General features: G+C 47.6%; 1 protein-coding gene across 1 annotated transcript; it reads right to left on the reverse strand.

Moving 5' to 3' along the window:
- Nucleotides 1-1,200: 1,200 nt before the first annotated feature.
- LOC138437977 (polycystin family receptor for egg jelly-like) lies at nucleotides 1,201-8,444 on the reverse strand. The gene has a single exon (XM_069586166.1). It carries the CDS (start codon nucleotides 8,390-8,392, stop codon nucleotides 2,150-2,152), a length of 6,243 nt encoding a protein of 2,080 aa, XP_069442267.1. The 5' UTR covers nucleotides 8,393-8,444; the 3' UTR covers nucleotides 1,201-2,149.
- Between the last annotated feature and the right edge of the window lie 8,402 nt (nucleotides 8,445-16,846).

The following is a 16,846-nucleotide window of genomic DNA, read 5'->3' on the forward strand; positions in this document are numbered from 1 at the left end:
ACTTGTTCTCCTTCAGGCACCCACACGCGGACCCCAGCAGCAGTCCCCTACAGACAGTTACTGGGCAAGGCTATAGTCATAGGAAATTAGGGATTGAAGTTGGGAGATAATGAGAGGTGCTACCCAGGAACATGAGGTGGAGCATCATTTTGGACCATCATTTCATGGCAGTAGACGGGGAAACAATGGAAGCAGTGACAGACTTTATTTTCTTGGGCTCCAAAATCACTGCAGATGGTGACTGCAGCCATGAAAATAAAAGATGCTTGCTCCTTGGAAGAAAAGCTATGAAAAACCTAGATAGCGTATTGAAAAGCAGAGACTTTGCTGATAAAGGTCCATTTAGTCAAAGCTATGGTTTTTCCAGTCATCATGTATGGATGTGAGAGTTGGACCATAAAGAAGGTTGAGTGCCAAAAATTGATGCTTTTGGACTGTGGTGCTGGAGAAGACTGTTGAGAGTCCTTTGGACTGCAAGGAGATCCAACCAGTCTATCCTAATGAAGATCAGTCCTGAATATTCATTGGAAGGACTGTCACTGAAGCTGAAGCTCAGTAGTTTGACCATGTGATGGGAAGAGGTGACTCATTAGCAAGACCCCGATGCTGGGAAAGACTGAGGACAGGAGAAGGAGATGACAGAGGATGAGATGGTTAGATGGCATCACCAAGTCAATGACATGAGTTTGAACAAGCTCTGGGAGATGGTAAAGGACAGGGAAGCCTGGTGTGCTGTCGTCCATGGGCGCGCAAAGCATCAGACGCAACTGACCGACTGAACAACAAGAACAGTACTCCTGGAGCACGCACTCCACTAAGAACCAGTGGGCCAGAACCTCGCCACACCCGCCAGTTCCCACCAGGGATTAGAAAAGCCAGAACTGAGCTTCTGACCACAACAGTTTGCGTGGTTTGGGGCAAGGCACAAAGCCTCTTCGTTATCTAAGCCGGCAATCGAGATCACCACCGTCCCAGGGACCAAGGGATGGAGGCTCCTACACGCGCACGCGCCGGTCCCTGCAAAGGCGCGCGGTGTGACGACGGCTCCAGTGCAGCTGGGGCCCGACTGTGTCAAGCGAGTGACACACACCTGCTAGGTGCCATCACCACCTGCAGTGGCCCCCTTTGCTGGCACTGGATTTGCAGAGCAGGCACCATTTCTGTACCCACCCCGTCACAGAAATCACTGCAGGCCTCAGGGAAGAAATCGCACGTTTAATTCTGATCAAGCTAAAGTGGCATCTACGTAAAGAAACATGCTTTGGGGTGGAAATACAAGAGCTGTTAGCCTATTTTCTTAAACAATGTATTCTAAATAATCCACCAGGCCAACAATAACCAAAAGCCCCAATCCTAGAAGTATATATGCCAAAACAGTACATGGAATATTACTGCTTTCCAGTGTAAACACCACAGCGTGCGTGTGTGTGTGTGTGTGTGTGTGTTACACACATCCCTTTGTTTAACAAAAGTCATGTCTCGTGGTCAGAAACGTTACTATATGATACATCCATAACTTGCAGTGGCCTTAAGAGCAGAGAAGCTTCAGATTGCTGCACCCTGGTCCACATCCCTCCATTTCCAGGCACAAGGGCCACTCCTGGGACCCCTCACGAGGCCCCTCCAGCCCTGCCCAGCTGGAGTGTGTGTGGTGGGAGTAAGGAGGAGGGGAGGCTCTGCAGCCCCATCAGCAAAGGGAAGGGCCAGCAGGGCCGAGGGACCTGGGCTCTGCCCTCAACCACTAGCCCTGGCCTCCCAGCTTCAGGGGGAGAGGGACCGGGACAGCAGGAGCATTCACCTGCTGCTTCTGACAAGCTGAGTTGAGGTTGGGGGCCCTTTCAGCTCTGTCCCCCAAATCTAGGTCTCTAACCCTCTAAACTGCAGTCGGTCCCAAAGACAGCAACTTCGAAGAAAAAGGGAAATGAACTGGGACTCACAGATGGTCGCCCTCCTCTCTCCGCAGAGGCCACACTGCCCTTGACCCTCCTTTCAAGTCCCAAGCCTGGAGGCCCCCACTGCAGACGCGTCCAGACGTGGGGTGCACTGTGAACAATACAGGTGGGAAACACACTGAGCCGCGAAACGCCCCTCGACCCCAGAAACCGGGCCTTTGGAGAAACCTGCCTGTGGGCCTCGACACTGCCATGGATCACACGACGAGGTAAACCATTTTCTTCCCATTGATGTTTCTGGTCTTCAGCCCCAGGTAGCGGCGGCTCTTCTTCTCCGGCTGCCCGTACACCATGTTGATGAAGAACCTGGGTTCGTCTTCCGCCCTGGGTTTGAAGCACAGGCAGCAAAAAGCAGATCTCAGCCGGTGACACAGATAAGTCATGGCTTCCGCCTCTTCTGAGGGCTCCTCATACACAGGCTGCTTCATTTCCTCGTAGGCAGACAGAATCACAGCACGAAATAAGTTGATCAATATGCATATCATCACCAGCAAGAAACATGAGAGGAAGAGGACCCCGAGAACCCGGTTATTGAAAAATTCCGTGTTCTTAAAAGCTGAGACACAGTAGGAAAATATGGTCTGGGTGGCGTGGATCATGTCACTGTAGTTCCACTCATGCTGCCCGAACACCAAGTACCCGAATGCCATGAAGACAAAGAAATACACGGACACCACCAATGCCATGTGGCAGATGCCAGCAAGGGCAATCTGGATGGCCCTCTGAGCCAGACGCACATCGTAAAAGACCCTGGAATACCGGAGCGTCTTCAGGATCGTCAGAAACACCAGGAAACCCAGAATCACCCTCATGGTGTAATCCACTTGAGCCACTGCGTGAAAGGGAATGAAATCCTCGGGATTTGACAGGTAAGCCCGAACTACACCGATGGCCAAGAAGTGCTTCCTGAAAAAGAGCACGATCCACAAGGTAAAGATGCATTTTAGAGCAAAGTTGAGCAAATTATATACACTTTGCACGTAGGCAGTCCTTTCTTGTGTGATTACATAAACCTCGTCAACAGTGTAGGCAAGGAAGAAAATGAAGATGGCCAAGTACAGGTAGTTTTCTGCTGAGTCGGCTGAGTATTTTCTGTTGAAATGAGCGAGCGAGAAGGAGTGCGCATGCAGGCTCGTGTTCACAACACCTAACTGAGAGACCTCGAAGATGACCGAGACGCTGCAGAGGAGACTGATGTCTGGATTGAAGGTGGTCAGTTCCACTATCACAGACCAGGTCTTCTCATCCAGCCAGTGGCCTTTCTGGAGCTTGCTGAGCCTCAGTGTGGAATTAAACTGCTGCTCTGCTGGGAAAAAATAGAAGGCGTATCCTCCTGAGCCATAGGTGTGCAGCAGCCCATAGGAAGAGTACGCCCACCTCTTCTCTGGAGGCCTGTAAGTAAACCCTCCGGCCGTCTGGTCAGTGTCCCGCTTACTAACCCTATTCCATGACCCAGAGTAGTTTTTTGTGTCTTCTGGGTCAATGCCATATTCGGGGTGACAGCGAATCTCTCGTTTGAGGCTGCCTTCCACAAATTTCTTGGCCGGCATACACGTTATCTCTCCAGGTTGTGCCCTCAGCTGCCTCATCAGTGGCAGACCAAAGATTTTAGAGGAGCTGTCAGGGAAAAATGTGGGATTCGGGTCATTGTGGAGCAGAGGCAACAGCACCCTGTTCAGCCACTGATAGATGTCTTCCAGCCTGGCCACGCCTGCCAGATCCACAGAGAACTGGTCCCGAATAAACTGATTATAGTAAAAGCTGTCAGTGGGGCGCAGGACGGCGACTAGGCTCAGCAAGAGAGCCAGAAAGATGAAGTGAGTGAGGATGTAAATAAGGAACAGGAAAGCTCTTCGCTTGACCCTCTTCTTTCTTTTGAATATCGTGATTTCGTCTTGAGTGAGAGGCTGGTACATTCTCGAGTTTCGGAGCTCCATGACATTTGCATGGGTCCTTTGCATTTTTTCTGGATCCTTCCAGGTGTTATGCAGCTTGATCTCAGTGAAGCGGTAGTTGCCGATCCACGGAAGGTTTTTACCGTACTTGGCCTTACTTGTTCTATAGGCTGAGATAAATATAATTTTAGACATTTGCACTAGAAAGACTGACAGAAAGAATGCACAAAATGATGCAAACAGCCATGCTATTGACTTTTCGTAGCTGTAACTGAGTCCATAAAATATGATGAAGAAGGAGGATATACTGCAGATGAGAAAAACCAATACCCAGGCTATGCAAACACACCATCGAGGCAGGACAATCCTGGTCTGGGAAGGCTGCTTCTCCTCAGAAACATTTGTATCATCTTCAATATTTGGGTTATTAGTGTTTATATTTTTTTCCTGGGTGTGGGAGACCTGGTGTTGTTTTCCGGAAACCTTGCTTTGAGCTCTGGAGACCTTGCTTTGAGTTCTGGAGACTTTGCTTTGGGTACGGGAGACCTTGCTTTGGGTACGGGAGACCTTGCTTTTGATGAGAGAGACCTTGCTTTCTGCTTGCTTGGCCGGGGGCTGTCTTTTAGAGGTGACGTTGACAGAAGCCTTGGGCTTTGCACGATGTCTCTTAGACACAGGCTCCTGGGAGCTTGCCTTGGCAGTTTCATAGGCATGCCAGTTTCCCAATCGTTCTTCCCAGTGCTCACTTGCTGGCCGTTGCAAAGGATGTTTCCGAGGAGTGACCTCACTTAGAGTCACCCGAGGTCTCCTCTGGGAATAGATGAACAAAGATTTGATCACTAGCTGCACAGGGAGGGTAATAAAGGCACTTTTCAATCCGATCAAAATCAACTCGGTGAACCTCCGCTCTTGTGTCTCTCCTTCATTCTCCTTCTCTAGATTGAAGAACATAATATTACACAGAAGCGTGGACAGCAACATGGCTAAGCAACAGGACAGCCTCTGGAGCCTGTTGAACGGTGTAGAAATGACACCAGAAAAAACGGAGAACCACAAGTGGCTTCTCCCCAGCTTGTAACTAAAATCTATGAGGAAAAAGTCCATTTTCTTGAGAGGCTTATCTGGGGGGGTAACTTGAAAGGTTCGGTCCAAAGAGGATTCGATAGAAAGCCATTCTCGGCACATGAAGAGCCAGATGTGTCTGGTGAACAGATTCTCCACTTTGATTCTACTTAAATACCATTCAGGGGACCTGCCCTCATTGTTGTGCCACACGCGGAGGGAATGGATGTCGCCCAAGTCCTTTTGCGTCGCTAGGAGGAAAGTGCAGATGCTTCCTCGGTAGAGAGTTGTAAATTGTGGATGGCTTAAACAGTGCACATCGCTGCTACCTTCGGTTCCATGCAGCTGGATAAAGACATTGGCCCTGGTGCCAGAACCACAACGGCTTCCTGTAAAAACAGTGACTAGGTAACACACATTATCATAAGGATCGTTATCAAGGAGAACTATCACATGGTTCCTAAGATACTGGTCCGTTTCATCTCTGTGCAAGGCCCAGAACGCAAGGATCAAGTACAACAACATAATGAGAAGTACCGTGAAGAGAGTCACAGGGTTTTGGGTGACGTTCTTGACGGCCTCCACTCGTAAATCCACAGGGTTAGGGACCACGATCACGTTGGCGGTCAAATAGTGGGTACGCAGGTGAAGGTTGGCCTGTTTGATTATATCCAGCTGCCGTTTGGCCCGCCGTGGGTTCTTGCACATACAGTGCACTCTTTGCCAAGTGGTCTTCTCTCCCACAACGCAGGTGTCTTCTCTCCAGTCGCTCTGGATCCCAAGCATGTCCAAACATTCAGTGCTGAAAACAGAAATTCTCACCAACTTGTTATTGGGGTTTAGGACAAAACGAGGTGCCTGTAGAACCACAGCGATGGTACACTCAGAGGAATTGGTTCGCTGAGCTATGACCTGCACCAGGGCCGCCGGGAGGCAGACCACTCGGGCCTCCTTCACCGGACACTCCGGGTCAAACAGGTCACTCTCGTTGGCAATTGGAGGGATTTTATGGGGCACCAGGTAGCTGGTCATAAAAGACTTGGGTGTGATCTCACGGCCCGCGTACACAGACACCGTGAACAAGACGGACACGTCTGTCAGGATGTGGATCAACACGTCCCTCCCTGCTGCACTGTCCACAACAAAGCTGAACGCCCCTGTCGTCTTTGCCAATGACTCATCCACTGCATAAGGCTCTGAGCTGGGTCCCACCGTGAGATTGAAAGTTCCAAAGCTCAGGTTTTTCCTGATGAGGTACACTTCCACTGCATCAGGTGGCATCTCAATCACGTCACCCGTGACCTCGACTCCTGTCATTCGGAATCCAACCACCTGGGTCAAAATGTTTTCCCCATGATTTAGCCAAGGGAAAGGGTCATCCGCAAATTCACAGAACATCGTGGAGATGGGAGCGTTGGCAGGCAGACTAGCAAAGCTGTTCACATTTAGGGTGGGATAAAAACAATTCTGACAGTGCTTCTGGGTGCTGAAGAACTTGGTAACATTCCACTTTTCGGTTTTCTTGACATGCATTTTAAAGTTGGAGGTCCTCAAGGCAGTGGTCTCATTCTCTGGCACCTTCACAGCCAGTACCGTGTCTGCTAGAGATTCAACCACATGGAAAGGCTCCTCGAACACTTCATAATGAACCAGCAGTTTCAGGATGTTAGACAAGGTTGTTAATATTCCAGTGCACACACTTTCTATTTGCTCAGAAGAAATGCTCTTATCTCTCTGATGACTATCTTGGAGGGCTTGGCTTGCTTGCCAAGCCCTCACTATGGCCAGTTTCTGAGAGAATGCACTGATCTCAGAGGTTTTTTCTGTTAATTTAGTAACAGCCATAACCACTTGGCTAATATTCACCAAAGTGTTTATAGGAAGAATGAGTGTCTGATTGAAAAGGTGTTCTCGGAGTTTAATTTTGTCAGCTTGAAGACTTGCGTCAGTTTTCATGCTATTCATGACAGAAGCTACTACGTATATTAAATAACTTGCATTTAGAAAATCCTGCTGTTGAAGCAAAGCGGACAGGGAGGAATTTGGTCCCGTGGTGAAGTTGGATAACTCCTCCAGCACAGTCGTTGATGACTTTACGTCAGTGGGAGGCCGCACAGTGGCATACAAGTTCACCTGGGAAAAAGCTCCCAGAGAGGTATTATATGCCTGGGCAATTATTTTCAAGGCATAATGACTGTCCAACACACCAACAGGGAGAAAGGAAGGGGGCGATGTGGAATTCTTCCCCAAATACAAGATGGATCCAAAGTTATTCTCTTTCAAAGAACTGATTTCACCAAAACCATGTACATCGGGAACTATTATTTTATATGTAAGAACAATGTTCTTATGCTTGAAATGAGTACAAATGACAACAAACTGAGTAATGAAGGAAATTCCTTTTTCTGGAACAATTTTGCAGTCTATGGTTATAGGGACATGGTGAATAATGAAAGGATACCTTAAGACCAAGGTGACTCCACTCCAAGTTGCTGCATTTAGAGAAATCCAAAACTTATCTTCCTTGAATCTCCAGAAAGCAAAAGCTTTTATAGACACATAAGCACCATGCCGTCCTGTTGAAGTTTGCCCCGTCCAGTCAAATGGCACCTCCTGACCTGAAGACGTCAGAATGGACCACTGATAGACATCTCGGCCTGCTGTACAACCTGTGCAATCCAGAGACAACGAGAATCTCTCTGATAAAACCAGAACCTGGTCACAATTTTCAATACATGAGATGCTTGCTACTGGCTCTCCTTGAAGCATGCGTAGCGTTGCATCAGCAAATGCTGACCTGCCGGTCTTCTGGATCACCAGTCTGAAAAAATATACACGGCCACCTTGAAGTGTTTCTGGAGAAAGGGTGAGAATAGGACCAGAGGCCCATGTCCACTTGAGGTCAACCTGCTCCGGGAGACACACTTCCTTGCTTATCACTGTTATTTTCTGTCCATCATAGTCTTTTGGGTTCGTGGTACAGTACCAGAGAAACTTGAGCCTCTCTTTCTCTAGAGGGTCTGTTTCCTCTGGATCAGAAGACGTATTTCCATTGAGAGTCACCCCATCTGTGAAATTACTTGTGATGTTGGAAGGCCCTGAAATAACAGCATTCAGGGGACGTCTAAAAATGACGACATAGATGCTGTCTGAGTCCTTCTGCCCTGGAACCCGGGGATCCCGCGTTCTGACAACCACCGAGAAATTAAACAGATACACCCCCCAAGTGAAAGAATATGGGAGTATAGTCAACACTGTTGCACTTCTATCTACCTTGACCGGTGGCTTTTGCATAGGTTTAGTCCAGTCAGGCACGGCCCCTACATAAGGCACAGGATAGATATACCAAATCCGCAGATAGTACTCTTGGACTGGACAGAAGAGGATGACTGTTGCATTGAAGGTGTCTCCCATGTCCCTGGTCAGTCGCACCGGTTTATCGTCGTTCCTATTTATCCGCACGGGGTCCAATTTACAGGTCATCGGTCCGGATACCTGACAGGACACGGAGGACTCAGTGGGTTCTGAGCTGTTCGGGCCGACAGCTACTAGGAAGACCGGGGTGGGCCCGTCCGTGGGACACTCGGTTCGGGCCACGAATCCCGGGTAGGAGCGCCGGCCGCGGGGCAGAGCCCGTCGGGGCAACGCGCGGCTCTGGGCGGCCGCGGGCCCGAGCAGCCCGAGGCGGAAGGTCCACTCCAGAGGCCCGAGCGAGCGCGGCAGGCGGGACAGCCAGCGCAGGGAGAGCCGGCCGCCGGGCGCGGACAGCTGCAGGTCCACCGGCGCGGGCGCGGGCGCGGGCGCGGGCGCGGGCGCGGGCGCGGGCGCGGGCGCGGGCGCGGGCGCGGGCGCGGGCGCGGGCGCGGGCGCGGGCGCGGGCGCGGGCGCGGGCGCGGGCGCGGCGTTAGCGGCGGCGCGGCGGGCGCGCACCTGGACGTGCGCGCGGAGGCAGCGCGGCGCGAGGCTCGGGGGCTGCCCGGCCGGCAGGCAGAGGCCGCGGCGGCCGCTCAGGAAGATGCCGCCGCCCGGGGCCGCGCGGGCCCGGAGGCTGACGCGGGCGCGGCCGGCTCCAAGGCCGCCAAAGCCTGCGCCCCGCTCCCCGGGGGCCCGGGGGGCCGTGACCGAGCGGAGCGCGGCCTCCGGGCGCCGCGCCTGGACGAGGGCCCGGGTGTCGGACGGGGCACGCCGGGCCGAGGCGGGCGTCGGGACGGGGAGGCCTCGGGCCGGCGAGCCGGGCGCCTGCGCGGGAGCCGGGGGCGGAGGCCGGCGGCCGGGCCCACAGCCCAGGCCCAGGCCCAGGCCCAGGAGCAGGAGAGCCGGCCCGGGCCCCATGGCCGCGCCCGGTGCGAGCTGCGTCGGAGGCGCAGGGCGGAGGGCCAACGGACACGGCGTGCAGGGCGCGGGGCGGCCGGGGCGCGGGCCGGGGTCACGGCGGGCGTGGTTCGGGGGCCACTGTGGCCTGGGGTCAGCGTGGTCAGTGGGGTTCCTGCGGCCCAGGAAATCAGTCGTTTCATCGCCCCTGTTTGGGTCTGACTTCTGAATTCAAGTTACACTTTCACTTACAGAGTCTTAGAGTTTCTGTAAAAATCCTCGCAGTTATTGATTTGTAATTCCGTTTGTTGTGGTCACAGAATGTTCCGTGCGATCCTTTACCTTTCTGAACGAGTTGAGCTTGTGTAAGTCTACCGTGTGGTCTGTCTTGAGTCCATTGTGCGTTCCATGTCACTTGAAAAGAATGTGTATTCTGCTGTTGCTGGGGCTCTGTCCTTTGGGAGTCAAGTCAAGAGGGTAGTGCTCCTTAGATCTGTATCTTTTCTGCAGTTTTTTCTAGTTCTAGCAATTGCTGAGAAAAGATGATAATCTCTCCTCCTGTAACCGTGGAATTGTCTATTACATTCTCTAATTCTGTTAACTTATTTTTCCTATATTTTGGAGGTCTAATTGTTAGTTAGATACACGATTGTGGTTATGTTTTTTTGCTGAATTGTCTCTATTATCATTCAGTTTAGTCGGTCCGTCATGTCTGACTGTTTGTGATCCCATGGACTGCAGCATACCAGGCTTCCCTTTCCATCACCAACTCTAGGAGCTTCCTCAAATTCATGTCCATAGAGTCAGTGATGCTATTCCACCATCTCATCCTATTATCATTATGATGTGTTTATCTTTTGTGACTGTCTTTGATTTGAGTTTCTCCTTTGCCTGTTAAAAAAAAATAGCCACATTATATGTCAATTATATCTCAATAAAACAGGGCGGTGGGGGGGATTCACGTAAAATAAAATGACCACACTTTCCTTCTCATGCATGTTGTCCGTGTGGCATTTGTCTTTTTCATTCATTTGCTTTCAACTTATTTATGTCTTTATGTTTATCAGTAGTGTTTTACAGGCCACATTTAATAGAGTTTTACTCTTTTATCCACTCATTCAATCTCTGCCTTTTAGTTGAGTTATTTAGACCATCAACCCTGTATATTCTTTGGATGGACTAGTGCTGCAACTCTAATACTTGGTCACCTGATGAGAAGAGCCAGCTCATTGGAAAGGCCCCGATGCTGGGGAAGATTGAAGTCAAAAGGGCAGAGGATGACACGGTTAGACTGCATCACTGACTCGATGTGTATGAATTTGAACAAACTCTGGTAGACAGTCTAGGACAGAGGAGCCTGGCCAGGTGCTGCCTGTGAGGTGGCAACGAATAGTACAGGACTCAGCCAGTGAACGACAACAACAAAAGACCATTTTCATTTGGTGTAGTTACTCTCAGCGTTTCGTGTAATTACTCTCGTTATTTCAGTGTATATATTTTCTCAAAGTCCAGTTGATTTAGAGTGTTTCAGGTGCACAGCAGCATGACTCGGGTATACACATACGAAAATAGTATTTTTGAAATTATTTCCCATAGTTTATTATAAGATATTGACTAAAGTTCCCTATGCTATACAGTAAACCTTTGTTGCTTGTTGCTTATCTATTTTTTAATTAGAAATCTAGCATTCTATTCCTGCTAAGTGAAACAAGTGAAATAAAAATGTGATAATTTTTTTTATTACGCAAATTTATTCATTAGGTACAAACTTTCTTAATCAAAGCTTGTAAGTTTTCCAAAATATATGTTCAGTTTTGTTCAGTTCAGTTGCTCAGTCATGGGCTGACTCTGTGACCCCATGAATTGTAGCACGCCAGGCCTCCCTGTCCATCACCAACTCCCAGAGTTCACCCTAACTCATGTCCATCGAGTCAGTGATGCCATCCAGCCATCTCATCCTCGGTCGTCCCCTTCTCCTCCTGCCCCCAATCCCTCCCAGCATCAGGGTCTTTTCCAGTGAGTCAACTCTTCGCATGAGGTGGCCAAAGTATTGGAGTTTCAGCTTCAACATCAGTCCTTCCAAAGAACACCCAGGACTGATCTTTAGAATGGACTGGTTGGATCTCCTTGCAGTCCAAGGGACTCTCAAGAGTCTTCTCTAACACTACAGTTCAAAAGCATCAATTCTTCAGTGCTCAGCTTTCTTCATACATAATTATATATATATATATATATTCGTACCCTGGTGTCTCAGACAGTAAAGTGTCTGTCTACAATGCGGGAGACCCGGGTTCGAGCCCTGGGTTGGGAAGACCCCCTGGAGAAGGAAATGGCAATCCACTCCAGTACTATTGCCTGGAAAATCCCATGGACAGAGGAGCCTGGCAGGCTGCAGTCTATGGGGTCGCAAAGAGTCGGACACGACTGAGTGGCTTCACTTCACTGCACTTCATACAAAAGCTTTACTACACTTGATAAAGGCTTGAGAAAAAAAAATCAAAAGGAAAAAAAAGATGAAAAAATTGAAGAACATAAACTAAACGAGATGAAAGCACTAAATATGAAATAGAAAAAGTGAAGCAACTAGATAAAAGTAAAGGATCATCATGTGCTGTAGTTGTTTTTAAACATGACTGCTCATTAGAAACATATCTGGAGCTCTGGGGAAAAAGGGCAATACCTGACCATTTGCATTCTTCAAAAAATTTTAAGATCATTCTGATATACATCTGAATTTTTAAAAGTGATGACAAGTTTTTCTATTAGATAATAATTTTGGTGGTATAGAGTTCTATTATTTTCCTGTTGACCAATTATCATATAATGGTATTTGGTGAGCAATAGCTGTATAATCCAGAGAAGGCAATGGCACCCCACTCCAGTTCTCTTGCCTGGAAAATCCCATGGACAGAGGAGCCTGGTAGGCTGCAGTCTATGGGGTCACTAAGAGTCAGACACGACTGAGGGACTTCACTTTCACTTTTCACTTTCATGCATTGGAGAAGGAAATGGCAACGCACTCCAGTGTTCTTGCCTGGAGAATCCCAGGGATGGCGGAGCCCGGTGGGCTGCCGTCTATGGGGCTGCACAGAGTCGGACATGACTGAAGCGACTTAGCAGCAGCTATATAATCACAACTGTAAAAGATGTTTATCAGTTTTCACAATCAATAGCCAGACCAAAAAAAAAAAAAAGATAATTGCAATCCATAACGGGAACATTATTAAGTTAACCATATAAAATAATTAGATACAAGTTGTGGGTGGGTCAAGCAGAGTGATGTGGTAAGTGGAAGTACATACAGGAACATGTTTCACCCACAGCCACTCTATGTCTTTTGGTTGGTGCATTTAATCCATTTACATTTAAGGTAATTATCAACATGTATGACCCTATACAAGGCCAAAGGCAAGTTTGGCCTCGGAGTACAAAATGAAGCAGGGCAAAGGCTAACAGAGTTTTGCCAAGAGAATGTACCGGTCACAGCAAACACACTCTTCCAACAACAGAGGAGACATCTACACATGGACATCAGCAGACGGTCAACACAGAAATTAGACTGATTATATTCTCTGCAGCCAAAGATGGAGAAGCTCTATACAGTCAACAGAAACAAGACAGGAGCTGTTCATGATTCATATCATGAACTCTTTATTGCCAAATTCAGACTTAAATTGAAGAAAGTGGGGAAAACTACTAGACCATTCAGATATGACCTAAATCAAATTCCTTATGATTATACAGTGGAAGTGACGAATAGATTCAAGGGATTAGATCTGATAGATGAGTGCCTGAAGAAATATGGACGGAGGTTCGTGACATTATACAGGAGGCAGTGATCAAGACCATCTCCAAGAAAAAGAAATGCAAAAAGGAACAATGGTGGTCTGAGGAGGCTTAACAAATAGCTGTGAAAAGAAAAGAAGTGAAAGGCAAGGGAGAAAAGGAAAAATATACCCATTTGAATGCAGAGTTCCAAAGAATAGCAAGGAGAGCAAAGAAAGCTTTCCTCACTGATCAATGCAAAAAAATAGAGGAAAACAATAGAATGGGAAAGACTAGAGATCTCTTCAAGAAAATTAGATATACCAAGGGAATATTTCATGCAAAGATGGGCACAATAAAGGACAGAAATGGTATGGACCTAACAGAAGCAAAAGATATTAAGAAGAGGTGGCAAGAATACACAGAAGAACTATACAAAAAAGATCTTCACGACCCAGATTATCACGATGGTGTGATCACTCACCTAGAGCCAGACATCCTGGAATGTGAAGTCAAGTGGGCCTTAGGAAGCATCACTACGAACGAAGTTAGCAGCGGTGATGGAATTCCAGCTGAGTTAAAGTGCTGCACTCAATATGCCAGCAAATTTGGAAAACTCAGCAGTGGCCACAGGACTGGAAAAAGTCAGTTTTCACTCCAATCCCAAAGAAGGACAATGCCAAAGAACACTCAAACTACTGCACAATTGCACTCATCTCACACGCTAGCAAAGTCATGCTCAAAATTCTCCAAGCCAGGCTTCAACAGTATGTGAACTGAGAATGTCCAGATGGTCAAGCTGGATTCAGACAGAGAGGAACCAGAGATCAAATTGCCAACATTCGCTGGATCACAGAAAAACCAAGAGAGTTCCAGAAAAGCATCTATTGACTACGCCAAAGCCTTTGACTGTGTAGATCACAACAAACTGTGGAAAATTCTGAAAGAGATGGAAATACCAAACCACCTGACCTGCCTCCTGAGAAATCTGTATGCAGGTCAAGAAGCAACAGTTAGATCCGGACATGGGACAACAGATTGATTCCAAATTGAGAGAGGAGTACATCAAGGCTGTATATTGTCACCCTGCTTATTTGACTTATATGCAGAGTACATCATGTGAAATGCCGGGCTGGATAAAGCACAAGGTGGAATCAAGATTGCCGGGAGAAATATCAATAACCTCAGATATGCAGATGACACCACCCTTAAGGCAGAAAGTGAAGAGGAACTGAAGAGCCTCTTGATGAAAGTGAAAGAGGAGAGGAGAAAAGATGGCTTAAAACTCAACATTCAGAAAACTAAGGTCATGGCATCCAGTCCTATGACTTCATGGCAAATAGATGGGGTAACAATGGAAACAGTTACAGCCTTTATTCTCTTGGGCTCCAAAATCACTGCAGATATTGACTGCAGTCATGAAATTAAAAGACAGTTGCTCCTTGGAAGAAAAGCTATGACCAACCTAGACTACATATTAAAAAGCAGAGACATTACTTTGCCAACAAAGGTCCACCTAGTCAAAGCTATGGTTTTCTCAATAGTCATGTATGAATGTGAGAGTTGGACTATAAAGAAAGCTGAGCACTGAAGAATGGATGCTTTTGAACTGTGGTGTTGGAGAAGACTCATGAGAGTCCCTTGGATAGCAAGGAGGTCCAACCAGTCCATCCTAAAGGAAATTAGTCCTGAATATTTATTGGAAGGACTGATACTGAAGCTGAAACTCCAACATTTTGGCCACCTGATGCGAAGAACTGACTCATTGGAAAAGACCCTGATGCTGGGAAAGATCGAAGGCGGGAGGAGAAGGGGACAACAGAGACGAGATGGTTGGATGGCAATACCGACTCAATGGACATGTGTTTGAGTAAGCTCTGGGAGTTGGTGATGGACAGGGAGGTCTGCGTGCTGCAATCCATGGGGTTGCAAGGAGTCGGACATGACTGAGTGACTGAACTGAACTGAAGTGATGACCCTGTTACCATTTTGTTAATTGTTTTGGGTTTATTTTCTGTAGTGCTTTTCCTTCTCTTGTGTTTCCTGCCTAGAGAAGTTCCTTTAGCATTTGTTGTAATGCTGGTTTGGTGGTGCTAAATTCTCACGACTTTTGCTCATGTGGAAAGTTTTGATTTCTCCATCATATGTAAAGCAGAGTCTTGCTGGGTAGAGTATTCTTGGTGGCAGGTTCTTCCCTCTCATCACTGTAATATATCATGACTTTCCCTTCTGACTTGTAGAGTTTCTGTTGAGAAATCAGCGGATAGCCTGGTGGGAGCTCCCTTGTATGTTGCCATTTCTCACTTGTTGCTTGAAGTATTTTATCTCTGTCTTTAATTTTTGTCAGTTTGATTACTATGTGTCTCAGTGTGTTCCTCCGTGGCTCTATTCTGCCTCAGACTCTGTGCTTCCTGGACTTGGTTGATTATTTCCTTTCCAATGTTAGGGAAGTTTTCAGCTATTATCTCTTAAAATATGTCCTCAAGTTCTTTCTCTCTCTCTTCTCCCTGTGGGACCCCTATAATGTGAATGTTGTTGCATTTAATGTTGTCCCAGACATCTCTTAGGCTATCTTCATTTCTTTTCATTCTTTTTTTCTATATGCTGTACCGTGGCAGTGATTTCCACCATTCTGGTCTCCAGGTCATTTATCCGTCCTTCCGCTTCACTTATTCTGCTACTGATTTCATCTAGTGTATCATTCATCTCTCTTAATTCTTTAGTTCTTCTAGGTCTTTGGTAAACATTGGTAAAATCGTCTCAATCTCTGTCTCCATTCTGTTCCCAAGATCCTGGATCATCGTGAATATCATTATTCTGAATTCTTTTACAGGAAGGTTGCCTATCTCTCTCCTTCATTTAGTTGTTTTTCTGGGGTTTTACCTTGTCCCTTCATATGGGGCATAACTTTCCACTTTTTCATCATGAGTGAAAGTGAAAGTTGCTCAGTCATATCCGACTCTGTGTGACCCCATGGACTCTCAGTTCAGTTCAGTCGCTCAGTCGTGTCCAACTCTTTGCAACCCCATGGACGGCAGCACGCCAAGCCTCCCTGTCCATCACCAACTCCCGGAGCTTACTCAAACTCATGTCCGTTGAGTCGGTGATGCCATCCAACCATCTCATCCTCTGTCATCCCTGTCTCCTCCGACCTTCAATCTTTCCCAGCATCAGGTGGCCAAAATATTGGAGTTTCAGCTTCAACATCAGTCTTTCCAATGAGTATTCAGGACTGATTTCCTTTAGGATGGACTGCTTGGATCTCCTTCCTGTCCAAGGAACTCTCAAGAGCCTTCTCCAATATCGCAGTTCAAAAAAGCATCAATTCTTTGGTGCTTGGCCTTCTTTATGGTCCAGCTCTCACATCCATACATGACTACCAGAAAAACCATAGTTTGACTATGACTATACAGTTCATGGAATTCTCCAGGCCAGAATACTAGAGTGGGCAGCCTTTCCCTTCTCCAGGGGATCTTCCCAATCCAGGTATCAAACCCAGGTCTCTCACATTGCAGGCGGATTCTTTACCTGAATGGTCGAGCGGTTTTCCCTACTTTCTTCAATTTCAGTCTGAATTTGGCAATAAGGAGTTCATGATCTGAGCCACAGTCAGCTCCTGGTCTTGTTTTTGCTGACGGTATAGAGCTTCTCCATCTTTGGCTGCAAAGAATATAATCAATCTGATTTTGGTGTTGACTATCTGGTAATGTCCATGTGTAGAGTCTTCTCTTGTGTTGTTGGAAGAGGGTGTTGCTATGAGCAGTGCGTTCTCTTGGCAAAACTCTATTAATTTTTGCCCTGCTTCATTCCGTATTCCAAGGCCAAATTTGCCTGTTACTCCAGGTGTTTCTTGACTTCTTA

The sequence above is a fragment of the Ovis canadensis genome, chromosome 3 (genome assembly GCF_042477335.2).
Source record: "Ovis canadensis isolate MfBH-ARS-UI-01 breed Bighorn chromosome 3, ARS-UI_OviCan_v2, whole genome shotgun sequence".
NCBI classification, from domain to species: domain Eukaryota; kingdom Metazoa; phylum Chordata; class Mammalia; order Artiodactyla; family Bovidae; genus Ovis; species Ovis canadensis.

What these genes read in the sequence shown, in the direction of transcription:
- LOC138437977 (XM_069586166.1), bottom strand. Translation starts at nt 8,392, where the DNA reads ATGACCTGTAAATTGGACCCCGTGCGGATAAATAGGAACGACGATAAA.